At 40.7% G+C, this 13,454-nt stretch overlaps 1 protein-coding gene across 1 annotated transcript in view; it reads right to left on the bottom strand.

Annotated features, from left to right (window-relative positions):
• TPO (thyroid peroxidase) overlaps positions 1-13,454 on the bottom strand; it is a 161,246-nt gene that overhangs the window by 67,947 nt on the left and 79,845 nt on the right. The window contains exons 7-8 of the mRNA XM_073673487.1: positions 11,731-11,901; positions 9,775-10,012 (exon numbers count right to left, since the gene is read on the bottom strand). Of these exons, the coding sequence (XP_073529588.1) occupies positions 9,775-10,012; positions 11,731-11,901 (409 nt within the window). The remainder of the gene's footprint in view (positions 1-9,774; positions 10,013-11,730; positions 11,902-13,454) is intronic.

A 13,454-nucleotide genomic window follows, 5' to 3' on the forward strand; every position in this document is an offset into this window, starting at 1 on the left:
ATGGAATGTGCATCTACTTATGCAGTGATGCGTAATCCATGCGGTCTAATGCAAGTCAATGGCGGCGAAAACGCAGCACTTCTGCAAAATAATTGGTAGTGCTGCATTTTTTTCCGCAATGATAATCCGCAGCAGAAATTTCCACAGCATGTGCACAGCACATGCGGATTATCATTGGGGAACATGGCAGGCCTTCTACCATGTGTTTTTTAACTGTTTCTGCAGCGTTTTTGCTGCTGCGGAAACGCTTAAAAAACGCATCGTGGGCACACAGTCATATGACAAGTCGTCCATGTCCTGCCACACAGTCACATTGACATCATCAGATTAATGCCAAATGTAACGGGACACATGTCTTTCAAAAGGTTTCATCTTTAAATCATCAGTCCACAGAATAGTATTCAAAAAGTCTTGGGGGTCACTTACAGTGGTTTGCGTTTTACAGCTTTCCTATGGATTCAATTTTTGCCCAGCGTGTTTTGTATGATGAAATTGTGTACACTGATCTTAACTGAGGCAAGCTATGTGTGCATTTTTTTATGGTCATCTGAGTTATTCTTTAATCTCCACTTCCCCGACAAAGCTGGGCAAAACGCGCGTTGGGGTACAAGGACACTCTATCCAGGCAGCAGTCAAGTATATTACCCTTTGAAAATATTTGGCCCTTTTTTAAGAAGTATTGTTTTTCTAATTGGTGAGGCAGTCTTACGCCTCCTTTAATTCTATGTATTTTGTGGTTATTAGAAATTATATTGGTAAAATTTACTATTTATATGTTTCACATATAATGCACTTTATTCTATTTGTGCCTATTTATGAATTATTACTATCATATTTATTTATCCAACATTGGTACTAATGGCTGCTGTGACACTTTTCCTGGATTATTGCCTGTCTCTTTCTTCTGAGCTGCCTTGTTTTGTTGTACATGCCTTTTTATATTTTAAACAATTTCAATAATATTGTTTTTTTTTAATTAATATGGGGATTGTTTTTATCTCATTGCTATAACCTAAGACTTTAACCCCTTTACCCCCGAGGGTAGTTTGCACGTTAATGACCAGGCCAATTTTTACAATTCTGACCACTGTCACTTTATGAGGTAATTACTCTGGAACGCTTCAACGGATCCCGCTGATTCTGATATTGTTTTTTCATGACATATTGTACTTCATGATTGTGGTAAAATTTCTTCTATATCACTTGTGTTTATTTGTGAAAAAAATGGAAATTTGGTGAAAATTTTGAAAATTTTGCAATTTTCAAAATTTGAATTTTTATGCCCTTAAATCAGAGAGATATGTCACACAAAAGAGTTAATAAATAACATTTCCCACATGTCTACTTTACATTAGCACAATTTTGGAACCAAATTTTTTTTTGTTAGGGAGCTATAAGGGTTAAAAGTTGACCAGCGATTTCTCATTTTTCCAACAAAATTTACAAAACCATTTTTTTAGGGACCACATCACATTTGAAGTCACTTTGAGAGGTCTTTATGACAGAAAATCCCAAAAAGTGACACCATTCTAAAAACTTCACCCCTCAAGGTACTCAAAACCACATTCAAGAACTTTATTAACCCTTCAGGTGCTTCACACGAATTTTTGGAATGTGGAAGAAAAAAATGAACATTTAACTTTTTTCACAAAAATGTTACTTTAGACCCAATTTTTATTTATTTTCGCAGGGGTAACAGGAAAAAATTAACCCCAAAATGTGTTGTGCAATTTCCCCTGGGCATGCAGATACCCCATATGTGGGGAAAAACCACTGTTTGGGCGCACGGCAGGGCTCGGAAGGGAAGGAGCGCCATTTGACTTTTTGATTGTAAAATTTGCTTGAATAATTAGCGGACGCCATGTTGTGTTTGGAGAGCCCCTGATGTGCCTAAACAGTGGAAACCGCTCACAAGTGACCCAATTTTGGAAACTAGACCCCCCAAGGCACCTATCTAGATGCATAGTGAGAACTTGGAACCCCTAGGTGCTTCACAAATTGATTCGTAAAAATTAAAAAGTATTTTTTTTTCCACTTTTTCATTTTTACGAATCAATTTATGAAGCACCTGAGGGTTCCAAGTGCTGACTATGCATCTAGATTGGTGCCTTGGGAGGTCTAGTTTCCAAAATGGGGTCACTTGTGGGGGAGCTCCAACGTTTAGGCACACAGGGGCTCTCCAAACGCAACATGGTGTCCGCTAACAATTTGAGCCGATTTCCTATTCAATTTGTTAGCGAAAACCATGTCGCGTTTGGAGAGCCCATGATGTGCCTAAACAGTGAGCTCCCCCACAAGTGACCCCATTTTGGAAACTATACCCCTCAAGGATTTTATTAAGGGGTATAGTGAACATTTTGAACCCAGAGGTATGACACAGAATTTGATAACATTAGGTCATCATATTGAATAAGTTGTCATTACTCTTGAGCGCAAGTGCTCTCTACTTGAGTTTGCATCGGGTACTCAGGTATGCACCATGTATTACGGGTGCTCAAGTGAAATGCTCGAGTCCCCGCCCGCATGTTTCACGGTTATTAGACACCCCAAAAAAAACATGCGGGGATTGCTTGTGCATGGCAGGCAATCCCCACGAGGGTTTTTTGGCCGCGAAGCATATGGGGCGGAGACTCAAGCACCCGCGATACTCAGTGCATACCCGAGCACCCGATGCAAACTCAAGTAGCGAGCACTTGCGCTCAACACTAGTCGCCATATCGTCATCTTTTTTTTTTTTTACTTTTGAAAAAAAAAAACAACCCCAACCCTAACATTAGCACAACCCCAACCCCAGCCCTAGCGTTTATTTTTTACGCCGTTCCTCGTGCGGTATAAGTGATGAGATTACTTTATTCTTCGGGTCAGTGCGATTACAGCGATACCAGAATCATATCGGGTTTTTATGATTGACAGCTGTCACACACTAAAAGACACATATTTTGTAAAATCTAGTTTTTGCATCGCCATATTTTGGTCGACAGAGTCATGTGACCGCTTGTTTTTTTGCGGGATGAGTTGACGTTTTTATTGGTGCCATTTTCAGACACGTGACATTTTTTGATCGCTTTCTATTCCTATTTTTGGGGGGCAGAATAAACAAAAACCAACAATTCAGGAATTGTGTTTTTTTTACATTTTTTTATTCTGCTCCGGGTGTGGTAAAATTGATAAGGTAGCTTTATTCTTCAGGTCAGTACGTTTACAGCGGTACCACATTTATATCGTTTTTTAGGTTTTGGCGCTTTTACACAGTAAAAGCTATTTTATTGAAAAAATTATTCTTTTGCATCGCTTTATTCTGAGAGTTGTAACTTTTTTATTTTTCGGATGATGTAGCTGTATGGTGGCTTATTTTTTGCGGGACGAGATGACGTTTTTAGCAGTACCATTTTTGTTTATATTTGTCTTTTTGATCGCGTGTTATTCCATTTTTTGTTTGGCGGTATGATGATAAAGCATTGTGTTTTGCTCTGTTTTTTTTTTTTTTTTTAACCGTATTCACTGGAGGGGTTAACTAGTGGAACAGTTTTATAGGCCAGGTCTTTACGGATGCGGCGATACCAAATATGTGTACTTTTATTGTTTGTTTGTTTGTTTTCATAATAATATTTATTGATATGTACATTATATTTTTATTTTTAGTAGATTATTTTTTTATTTTTTTTAAATATTTTTACAATTTTTTTTTTATTTTTTTTTCACTTTTTGGGAGTTTTTTTTACTTTTTTACTTTGTCCCACTATGGGACTTTCACTTTTTTTATTCTGATCGCCTGCACAGCATAGGGATGGAGCACCCCTTTGCCATGCAGGCAGTCAGCGCTGGACAGGGAGAAGATAGTTTGGAGATGCACTGCGCATGTCCAAACAATCTTCCTGCTGTCTGGTGACCCGGATGTTGTCATGACGACATCGGATCGTCATGGCAACACCCGGGAAGCCGCGGCAGACAGCGCTGGAGGCCGGAAGAGGAGGTGAGTATACCGATCACCTTCCCTTGCCACCGCGACTTCGATCGCAGAATTGCGGGGGTTAATGTGCTGGGAGCAGTGCGGGACCGCTCCCTGCACATAGTCAGCTCTGACAATCAGCTGACACCCGGCGGCGATCGCGCCCGCACAGCCTGTGTGCGCGCGCGATCGTGATGACATACTAATATGGGTCAGGCTCTTAAAGCCCAGGGCACTGACGCGTATTAGTACATCATGGGCTTTAAAGGGGTTAAACTCAGGACTAGTGATGAGCGAGCACTAAAATGCTCGGGTGCTCGAAGCTCGGGTCGAGCACATTGGAATACTCGGGTGCTCGACCCGAGCAATGAGCCCAATGTAAGTCTATGGGAAACTCGAGCATTTTTCTGGCGGTCCCCTCGATGGTCTGCAGAAGGTCAAAAATTGCCCAAATCGATGGGAACAGTGCTCAATTAAACGTCAGGCAGGCAGAATATATAGACAGGCAGACAGGGTATATAGGAGGGTGCATGAAAAACATAGCAAAGCACTTGGAACACACTAGTGTCCTCCGATTTTCATGAACCCGTCTCTTTAAAAAAGCTGGCTGGCAATTCATCAGCGGCATACACCGGTACCCGACAATTTAGAACAGAAAGAATAGAGCATCACACATAGATTAGATAGATAGAAACATGTCAGTCACATATATAATAAGTACAGTGACAGTGTTGGTTACTGTACTTGTTATTTAGTGTTTATATAAAGGATTTATTAAAAAAAAAAATAGTGTTTTTGTCTCTTTAAAAAAGCCGGCCGGCAATTCATCAGCGGCATACATCGGTACCCGACAATTTAGAACAGAAAGAATAGAGCATCACACATAGATTACATAGATAGAAACATGTCAGTCACATATATAATGAGTACAGTGACAGTGTTGGTTACTGTACTTGTCATCTAGTGTTAAAATAAAGGATTTATTAAAAAAAAAATTGGCGTGGGGTTCCCCGTAATTTTAGTCTCTAGCGGAGGTTAAGCAGACCACTGGGGCAGATGTTTGAAACCTGGGAAGGGGGTAATACCCACGGAGCTTCCCAGGCTACTAATATCAGCCCCTAGCTGAATACCTAGCCTTTACTAGCTATTAAAATGGGGGACCCAAAAAAAAAATAACGTGGGGTCCCCCCTATTTTAATAGCTAGCAAATGCTAGGCAGACAGCTGGGGGCTGATATTAATAGCCCAGGAAGGGTGCCATGAATATTGGCCCCCTCCCAGGCTAGAAACACCAGCCGTCAGCCACCCCAGAAATGGCGCATCCATTCTAATCTATGTGTGATGGTCTATTCTTTCTGCTCTAAATTGTCGGGTACCGATGTATGCCGCTGATGAATTGCCGGCCGGCTTTTTTAAAGAGACGAGTGCATGAAAACACTACTATTTTTTTTTTTAATAAATCCTTTATTTTAACACTAAATAACAAGTACAGTAACCAACACTGTCACTGTACTTATATATGTGACTGACATGTTTCTATCTATCTAATCTATGTGTGATGCATCCTTTATTTTAACATTAAATAACAAGTACAGTAACCAACACTGTCACTGTACTTATATATGTGACTGACATGTTTCTATCTATCTAATCTATGTGTGATGCTCTATACTTTCTGTTCTAAATTGTCGAGTACCGGTGTATGCTGCTGATGAATTGCCGGCTTTTCATGTTTCACTGTGAGCTCTGTTCCCATCGATTTGGGCAATCACTGTAATGCCACAACCACCATGGCTGTGACATTACAGTGAGTGGCAGACAATCCCTGCATGATTGGTGCTCTAAATAGCGCCAAACATGCAGGACGGGGACCCGAGCTCCCGCCCGAGCATCTCGAAAGTACTCGGCGAGCTCCGAGCATCTCGAGTACTGAGATGCTTGGGCGAGTACCGAGCAGTGGCGAGCATGCTCGCTCATCACTACTCAGGACCTTAGTTGATATTATATGTTGTCACTGTTGATGAAATTTTGGATGGCTGGGAAAGTCTACCTCTATTCCATGTTTTGACCACTTGTGGATAAAGGTTCAGTGGAGGTTCAGCACCTTGTCAATGACTTGTAGCCCATGGCCATATTCAGACTGGGAGATTCCGGTGACTTTAGTATCTGGACAACCCCTTCTGAATCGCTACGTAACTGACATCCAGAGGAAGTGAGAGGGCAATAGCTGCTCTCACTTTCCTCTGGATATCTTGATTCGTCCATAGGAGAGGAGAGTGAAGCCAGCACTGATTGGCCGAAAGGATCCTGTGACATAACAATTTTCATGGGAGCCTCGGGAGAACCAGTGCTGACACCGCTGGAATGGCGCCAGCAACAGAGGTGAGTATAAATGTTATTATTTTACTGGAGGGAAAACATAGCAATCCAGAATGAGTTGTCCAAATAGTTCACAACCTCTTTAATGGTATAACTTGATCTTTATTTACAAACTTACAATGTAGAGGTGCTGCCACCTAGAACAACACTGGACTTGCAGTCGATCAGTCTGCCACTACACGCATCAGGCCCAATCTGTTTCTTCCTCTCTGCTTATAGCTAGCTTAGTTCATTCAGCTACTTCAAACAGCAGTGAAACAGTCTCAATTGTCCTCAATGCCCTTGATGTTTGTAGATCACTCTGACTTGTGTCTTAAGTATAATCCCATATATCGGCTGATATACAACAATGTAGCACAAGCTGTTCTCTATCTGCTAACTAACCCATCCTGTTCTCAATTTGCTGACTAAATATTCTCCATTCCTAATCACATGCACCCTCCACACACAACCACAACTTTCACTCCACTCATTTCAGCTATACCACACATACACAAAATATCCAGACAGCATTATTTAATCCAAGTCTGCGGCACCCGTCAGTGAAGGAAAGGTAATGACAACATCCCAAAACAACGTTTGTAAGCAAGCGCACATCATAGTCTGGATATCAGTGCAGAAACTTAAATGGACAAAAGTCCAATGTAGAATCAGCGCCAACAATGAAGTTATACATGTTATTAGTACATGTGGTTGATCTTGGCCCAACAAAACAGAACTGACATACCCTACCTGTTCCTACCTGTGTTCTCCATTCTGCAACTGTTCTAAGACTAACATCTTCCATAACTGAACCTCCTACCACCATCTCTAGACTTCTTTCGTGCTGCACCAGTTTTTTTAAATGCTCTACCCCAGACGATCCGACTAATACCTATCCCCCATATTTTTAAGTGTGCTTTAAAAACACATTTCTATAGACAGGCCTATCACTTCAATTCACTAATCTAACTCTTCCCTCTTTCCCTAGAATCTGGTGCCTCCTACGCCTACTGTCCACATCCTCCATGCACCCAATAGCATTTGCTAACTGTACTTAGATACTGGCTGATGACCGGATCATGCAGCTTAATTGAAAACCCCTATTTATTATAATGATGGCTGGACCATACATGAAAAGCACTCTTTTACCTATTTTGTCCCCCTATTTCCTTATAGACTGTAAGCTTGCGGGCAGGGCCCTCACTCCTCCTGTCACTGGTGAACTATGTGTTGCTCGGTAATGTCTTCATTGTCTGTACATGTCCCCGCTTAATTCTAAAGTGCTGTGGAATATGCTGGCGCCTTATAAATAAAATTATTATTTGTATTATGAGGGTGATCCTTAGAGTCTCCACCTTCTTAGAGCAGGACCAGCTATGGTGTATTGTCTTCTTTTACAAAGAGGAACCAATAAAGAACCCCAGTTTAGACGCGTGCATAGTTCAGGTATCATTTTTACTGTAACATATTATTTTTGCTTTAAATCTATAGCATTGACTGTGCAGATTGTCCTCATGGATATCACATACACATAGCAAATAATGAACATTTCATCACCGTACAGATAAGACATCTATGTAGAGAACCAAAAGTGAATAAACTGCACACCGCAGTCGCCGTGATCTCGGGGCCAGGACTGCTATATGTTAGAAATATATGACAATTTAGTATCCGAGTTTCAGGAATAGGCAGGGTGCATGGTTGTTAAAGTCTTCACAATATGAATATTTTTGCATTACATATATGGTAATCCAAATTAGTAACTAACTACAAATTGGGGACTGAACACTTTCATTGCAATGTTGAATGTTCTAAACATTTTGTATGAAAACTTTTGTGAGAAGCTGCTATTTTGTGTGAATGGATTGTGACAATTCAATGATCTCTCTATTTTTAGCAGGTGCCTTAAGCTTGTTCGTGTTTTAGTTTTGGATATTGTTGGATGTGCAAAATCTCCTCCACTTTTTTTTTTTTGCAGCTATACACGCGTGTCCCAAGATATAGGTTGACTTGTGATAAATTCATCAATGTGTCCCAGTTCAGTCACTTTAACTCTGCAGGGAGACTTCAGTTAATCATGAGCAGACAGTCGCATTGTAGCCATGCTATATTTTACTTTTAGTAAAAAGGATTTGGTTTGTCTATTAGTGAGCCTAACCACCAGTATTGCTGATATTTTCCTCCATATACTGAAAGTTAAACTGAGCCAGAAACAAAAATGTATGTTATTGCAAAAAGATTCACAATAAACAACATATAGACATAATATGTAGCGTAAAACAATGTTATGGCAAATTAGGAAAGTTTTGACCTCTTAGGCCCCTACTGATTTTGAGAATGATGAAGGAGCAGAGGTCACTTTGGCTTTTCCATTTCTCTTGATTCTAGTGAATCAGGCTGCGTTTTAGTTCCTGGCACAGCGGGTATCCTGGAGGGCCACTGTGCAAAGAAGATCAATAATGCCGCAGAGTCCTACAAGTCTGTTGAATGACTAAAGTAAATTTCTTGTGTGTCATTATCATCGTGTTCCCATGGCTGTTGGAGAAGTGCTGTTATAATGATATTTTTGGAACTCTTTTTACAGAATTCTTTTAATGGTTTTCTGTGTTTTAACACTTAAGGCACATCTCTAGGATATGGTAACGTGTAAACGGGGGATTTTTGACCTTTGGGACCATTAACAATCCTGAGAACTCAGAGAACTCAAGGGTTTGTGGTGCTTGGTGAAGTGTTATGGCTTCTTCACAGTTTTTCCAGACTCATTACTAGCCTCATTATGGTACTGTCTTTTGTACTGTAGTTCAACCTCTTTCACTTATATTGGGCTAAGATGCAACACCAAACACATACCATCGAATGGCACAGAAGAAAGAGATCCAACACTCTTCTGAGGATAAAAGATTTATGGCTTTATTGTCCACAATTTACAATCCACCTCACACAAGCTAGAGATTCATCTGATGCACAAATGAACATTTGTTAGTTCTAAACTCAACTGGTGTGAGCTGGATTTTAATTTGCGGACAATAAAGCCGTAAATCTTTTATCTAAGAATGCTGGATCTCCTTTTCTTGTGCTACATGCTGTATGGAATGCCACATCTTGTCCATACAGTTGCTCCAAGGGTGAGCTGTTTTTTCTCCCTTATTAACATCATGGGAGCAGGGTTTATTCAATCTACTATATGTATGTTTCCGTTTTGTAGGTTAGAAGGAGAAAAATTCAATACATTTTTTCCATTGACATTTAAGGCATCTGTGGAGAAAAGTGCTCCATTTGTCAGTCTTTTGACACCACCATGGAGAAACAGCACCCGGGGACCCAAGTCCCACGCTCTGTAACCAAGGAACATGGTTCAGTCATGCTTCACAATCACATTTTTATTTTCTTTAACAAATATTACTTGCACAACGGAAGATCATTTGCATAAGCATTTGAATTGAATGAATGATAACTTCTTTTTACCGGTCTCCATCTCGCAATGCTCGAATTTGCATTCCAATTAAACAAGCAAATAAAGGTCCTGTTCTTCCACCTGGTAATAGATCTTCGAGTAAACCTCCCAGCCACACATCAATGTTATCAGGATGTCCATACAACTCGAGCATTTTCCTTGTAATGTTCTCGTCAGAAATTATAGTTTTCATGTCCAAAGTTGAATTAAGTCTTGGTAGTCCACAAAACTCCCTCCAATTATTGTATCCTTGAAAAAAATTCAAACCTGTTGGAATATATCTGATAAAAAATTGGATAGCACTCGTCCAATATATGCTCATGTGACCATGGCCTTAGAGTGATAAAATGATATAACATTAAAGTAGACTTAAGCAAAAAAGATTTGCAGTTCCAGCCATGTGAGTAGTCTGAGGCCTCTGGATGAGAGACATGTGAACCATCTTCCTCCTGCTTGCACCTCAGTACCTTTGTTAATTAGTATAACTGCACATCATTGTCATTATGGCATGATACACCCATGATGTTGTGCCAGGCCTTCTAATCAGGCAATGTCGGCAAGGAAGAGGTCAAGAGGACTCTGGTCCTGCAACCGTGGACTACCAAAGTTGCCACCAAACCAAGGTACTGCAAATGTTTTTGCTCAACTCTACTTTAAAGCATATTTTACAGATTATATGTAGATGTAATAAAAATTAATTGTAGAACTGGTTTTCAGCAACTGGAAATTAAAGGGGTTTACCCAGCTTTAGGCTACAAGTGTGCTGTCACTCTGCGTGACTGCAGACTTGTGAATCCTCACATCGTGTTCATGGCATGGAGTGAGGATTCTCCAGTTCTCGTGCCAGGAGCGGCGGTCACATGTCCACAAGTATTCAATTTGCATACATGTGGTCATGTGCCAACTAGACATGAGTGGCATCGCTCAATTCATTTAGCTGGTATGTGAATGGAAGTATGCAAATTGCATACTTGCTGACACATGACCGCCCACTCCCTGTGCTGGAACCAGAGAATCCTCACAGTGTGCAGTGTGCACAATGTGAGGATTCACAAGTCTGCAGTCACATAGAGTAAAAGCAGACATGTAGCCTAAGGCCAGACAACCCCTTCAATTACAATGTTTCTACTGATGAGAACACATCTGGCTTTTAAATCGACTGAATTTTGAAAAAGCTTTACAACTTTTTTTTACCTAAAGCTGGAAATCTCTTCTTAATTCTGAACATTTTTGACACTTTTTAACACATTTGATCTCTTTTATGTTTGTCATTTAATTCAACTTTGTGTGTGCCAAAAAAAATGTTACTCTTAAAGGGGTTGAATTCTTTCAGAAAAGTTTTTCCTAAAAGTTCCATTAGTAGTAAAACACATATTGTGTATTACTTATGCGGCCTGAATTCAGCCATGAGTCTCATTGGCTGCTCCCTGTGTCTGCCATGCTGACGTCACAACGACAGTGCCAAAGACAACTGAGCTCAGCAGCTCTGCTATAATGTAGGTGGCACAAAGTACCGAGCTCACTAACTGGCTACTGTAATAGCATGGCAGCCAATCAGTGAACTCAGAAGCTTTAAGTATTTTGTGCTGTCTATATCAGTAGAGCTTTGAGCTCAGTTGTCTGCAGCGCTGCAGACAACAGACACTGGGAAAAGCGAACAAGACTCAGGACTGGAGCTTATAGGAAAAAAGTGAGATCATTAAAAATAGGTATAGGAACTTACATGAAAAAGTTTTCTGAAAAGGGACAGCTCCTTTAACATCAAATAATCAAACATCTAAATGTGCGTGTGGATTTAAATGGTGAATGTGATGGTTTCAAGAAAGAATGACTATGCTAGAAAGTTGAATAGACAACTGACATAACTAATGATAGATCTTTAGAAAATGTACAAAAGTTCTGACAAGAGCCACAAACTGATCTGCTCTTTAGAAAGAACTTTTTCATTGACTAAAGAGAAAGCTGACCTGGTAAGCCATGGTCACGACCTCGCTGCAAGTTAAGAGATGCCAAATCCATTGAACCATTATTGGAAAGCACGAGTAGTTTTTCTGTTAACTCTTCATTCATAATTTCTTGCTGGGTTTGCAGCTTTGCGGGTTTTCCAATCAGACCTCTTATCAGGGGATCGAGGCCGCCTAAAACAGAGAATTTTACAAAACGGGGTAGAACATGATTATGAAAATTAAAATGGAATTACATTCTAATGAATCTCAAAATTATGCACAGTATATTTGAAAAAGATCAAGACACAAGTGTATGTCAATTCTAAAGGAATGTCTTAATTCCCAAACATTTGTTTGCAAAATACCCCACCTCACCATTAACAGTAAGAGAGAAGGTATGCATGGTATTGGTGATAGCATGGATTTATTCCATGGTCCCCTGGACTTAAATGACCCAAGATGACCTAGGGGGTGACTTCAGACTTGTAAAACTCACATCACGCTCACTGCTTGGTGCGAAGATTCTCCAGTGTCATCGCCGGGAGTGGCAGCAATGTGACCAAAAATATGCGATTTGCATACTCCCGGCCACATTCCGAGTATCGGACCTCTCTATACACTTGAGAGCGAGTTGTAATGTCAGGGATCAAGAAGTGTTTAGGCAGCGGGGCAAGGCGTAATCGTGATAAGGTCTGAGGTACTGCTCAGGGTTTTCAGGGTTGCGCCGTGTACTTTGAGTCTTTCGGCCATAAGTTGCTGGTGGCATGGCCAGGTCAGATGGAAGCCTGGGGCTAAGCTCCATCAGCATTGTAAAAAGCATAAAAGTTCCTGTCGTCTCACTAGTAGATATCAGATAATTTTCACATGAAGATAGTACAGACAGGCACAAAGAGGTTCTTCACTGCCAAGCTAGCAAGTTCAGTTGAGTTGCATTCACTATAAAAGTTTCACTAACCCATGGCTTTAAAGAGAGCCATTGAAGAGCATACAAAAAGCTCCAACCTGGACTGCAATCAGTGTAGTTTGTCCAAGGTGAAGGAGACCAGACCACCTGAATGAAAGTACCATCATTAAAAAGAATAAAAGGGCAAGGATTGCATCCACAAAGTAAAGAGACTTGTTCCTATAAGTGAAAAATTCATCTGTCATTAAGGCAAAGATTGAGGGCCCGATTCATCAAGACTGACAATGCTCATGCTTGTCTTGATGAGGGGCAATGCTGGAGTCATACGCTCTGGATTAGTTAATAGGCATGTAAGGAGGTGGAGGCGTTGCCCACGTTTCCCCTTGAAGACATGTATATTGTGTAATGCGTTATAATGATTGAATATTTAATGATCTATATTGTTAATAAGAGAGTTGTGTTCTGCCCAGAACTAGGTAGCCTACAGGGAGAGTTGGAGTTAACAGGTGTTACTAGCCCAAGGGTGAAGAGCTTAGCATAGGCACAATGAAGAGTTTCCGGGTAGAATATCAGATAGGGAAGAGCCTGCAGCAGTTGCAGACGTCAGGTCTGATTGACGAGCAGAACTACATATAGTGGGTGTTCTGAGGCAAAAGAGAGAGATGACTGAGCAGATAGTAAGGTCCTTCAGAGAAGGGAGTCACAGTCCAGAGTAGGTTCAGAGTAAAAGAGAGAAAACTAAGAGGTATCAGGGCCTGAGGCAGCAAGCCTAGCGGGATGGTACAGAGCTGTCACTCGGGTAATGGGATGGAGAAGGAAGGACAAGCAAGATGAAGAGGAA

The sequence above is a fragment of the Phyllobates terribilis genome, unplaced genomic scaffold (assembly GCF_046119375.1).
Source record: "Phyllobates terribilis strain yellow unplaced genomic scaffold, ASM4611937v1 Scaffold_3__8_contigs__length_932513732, whole genome shotgun sequence".
NCBI classification, from domain to species: Eukaryota; Metazoa; Chordata; class Amphibia; order Anura; family Dendrobatidae; genus Phyllobates; species Phyllobates terribilis.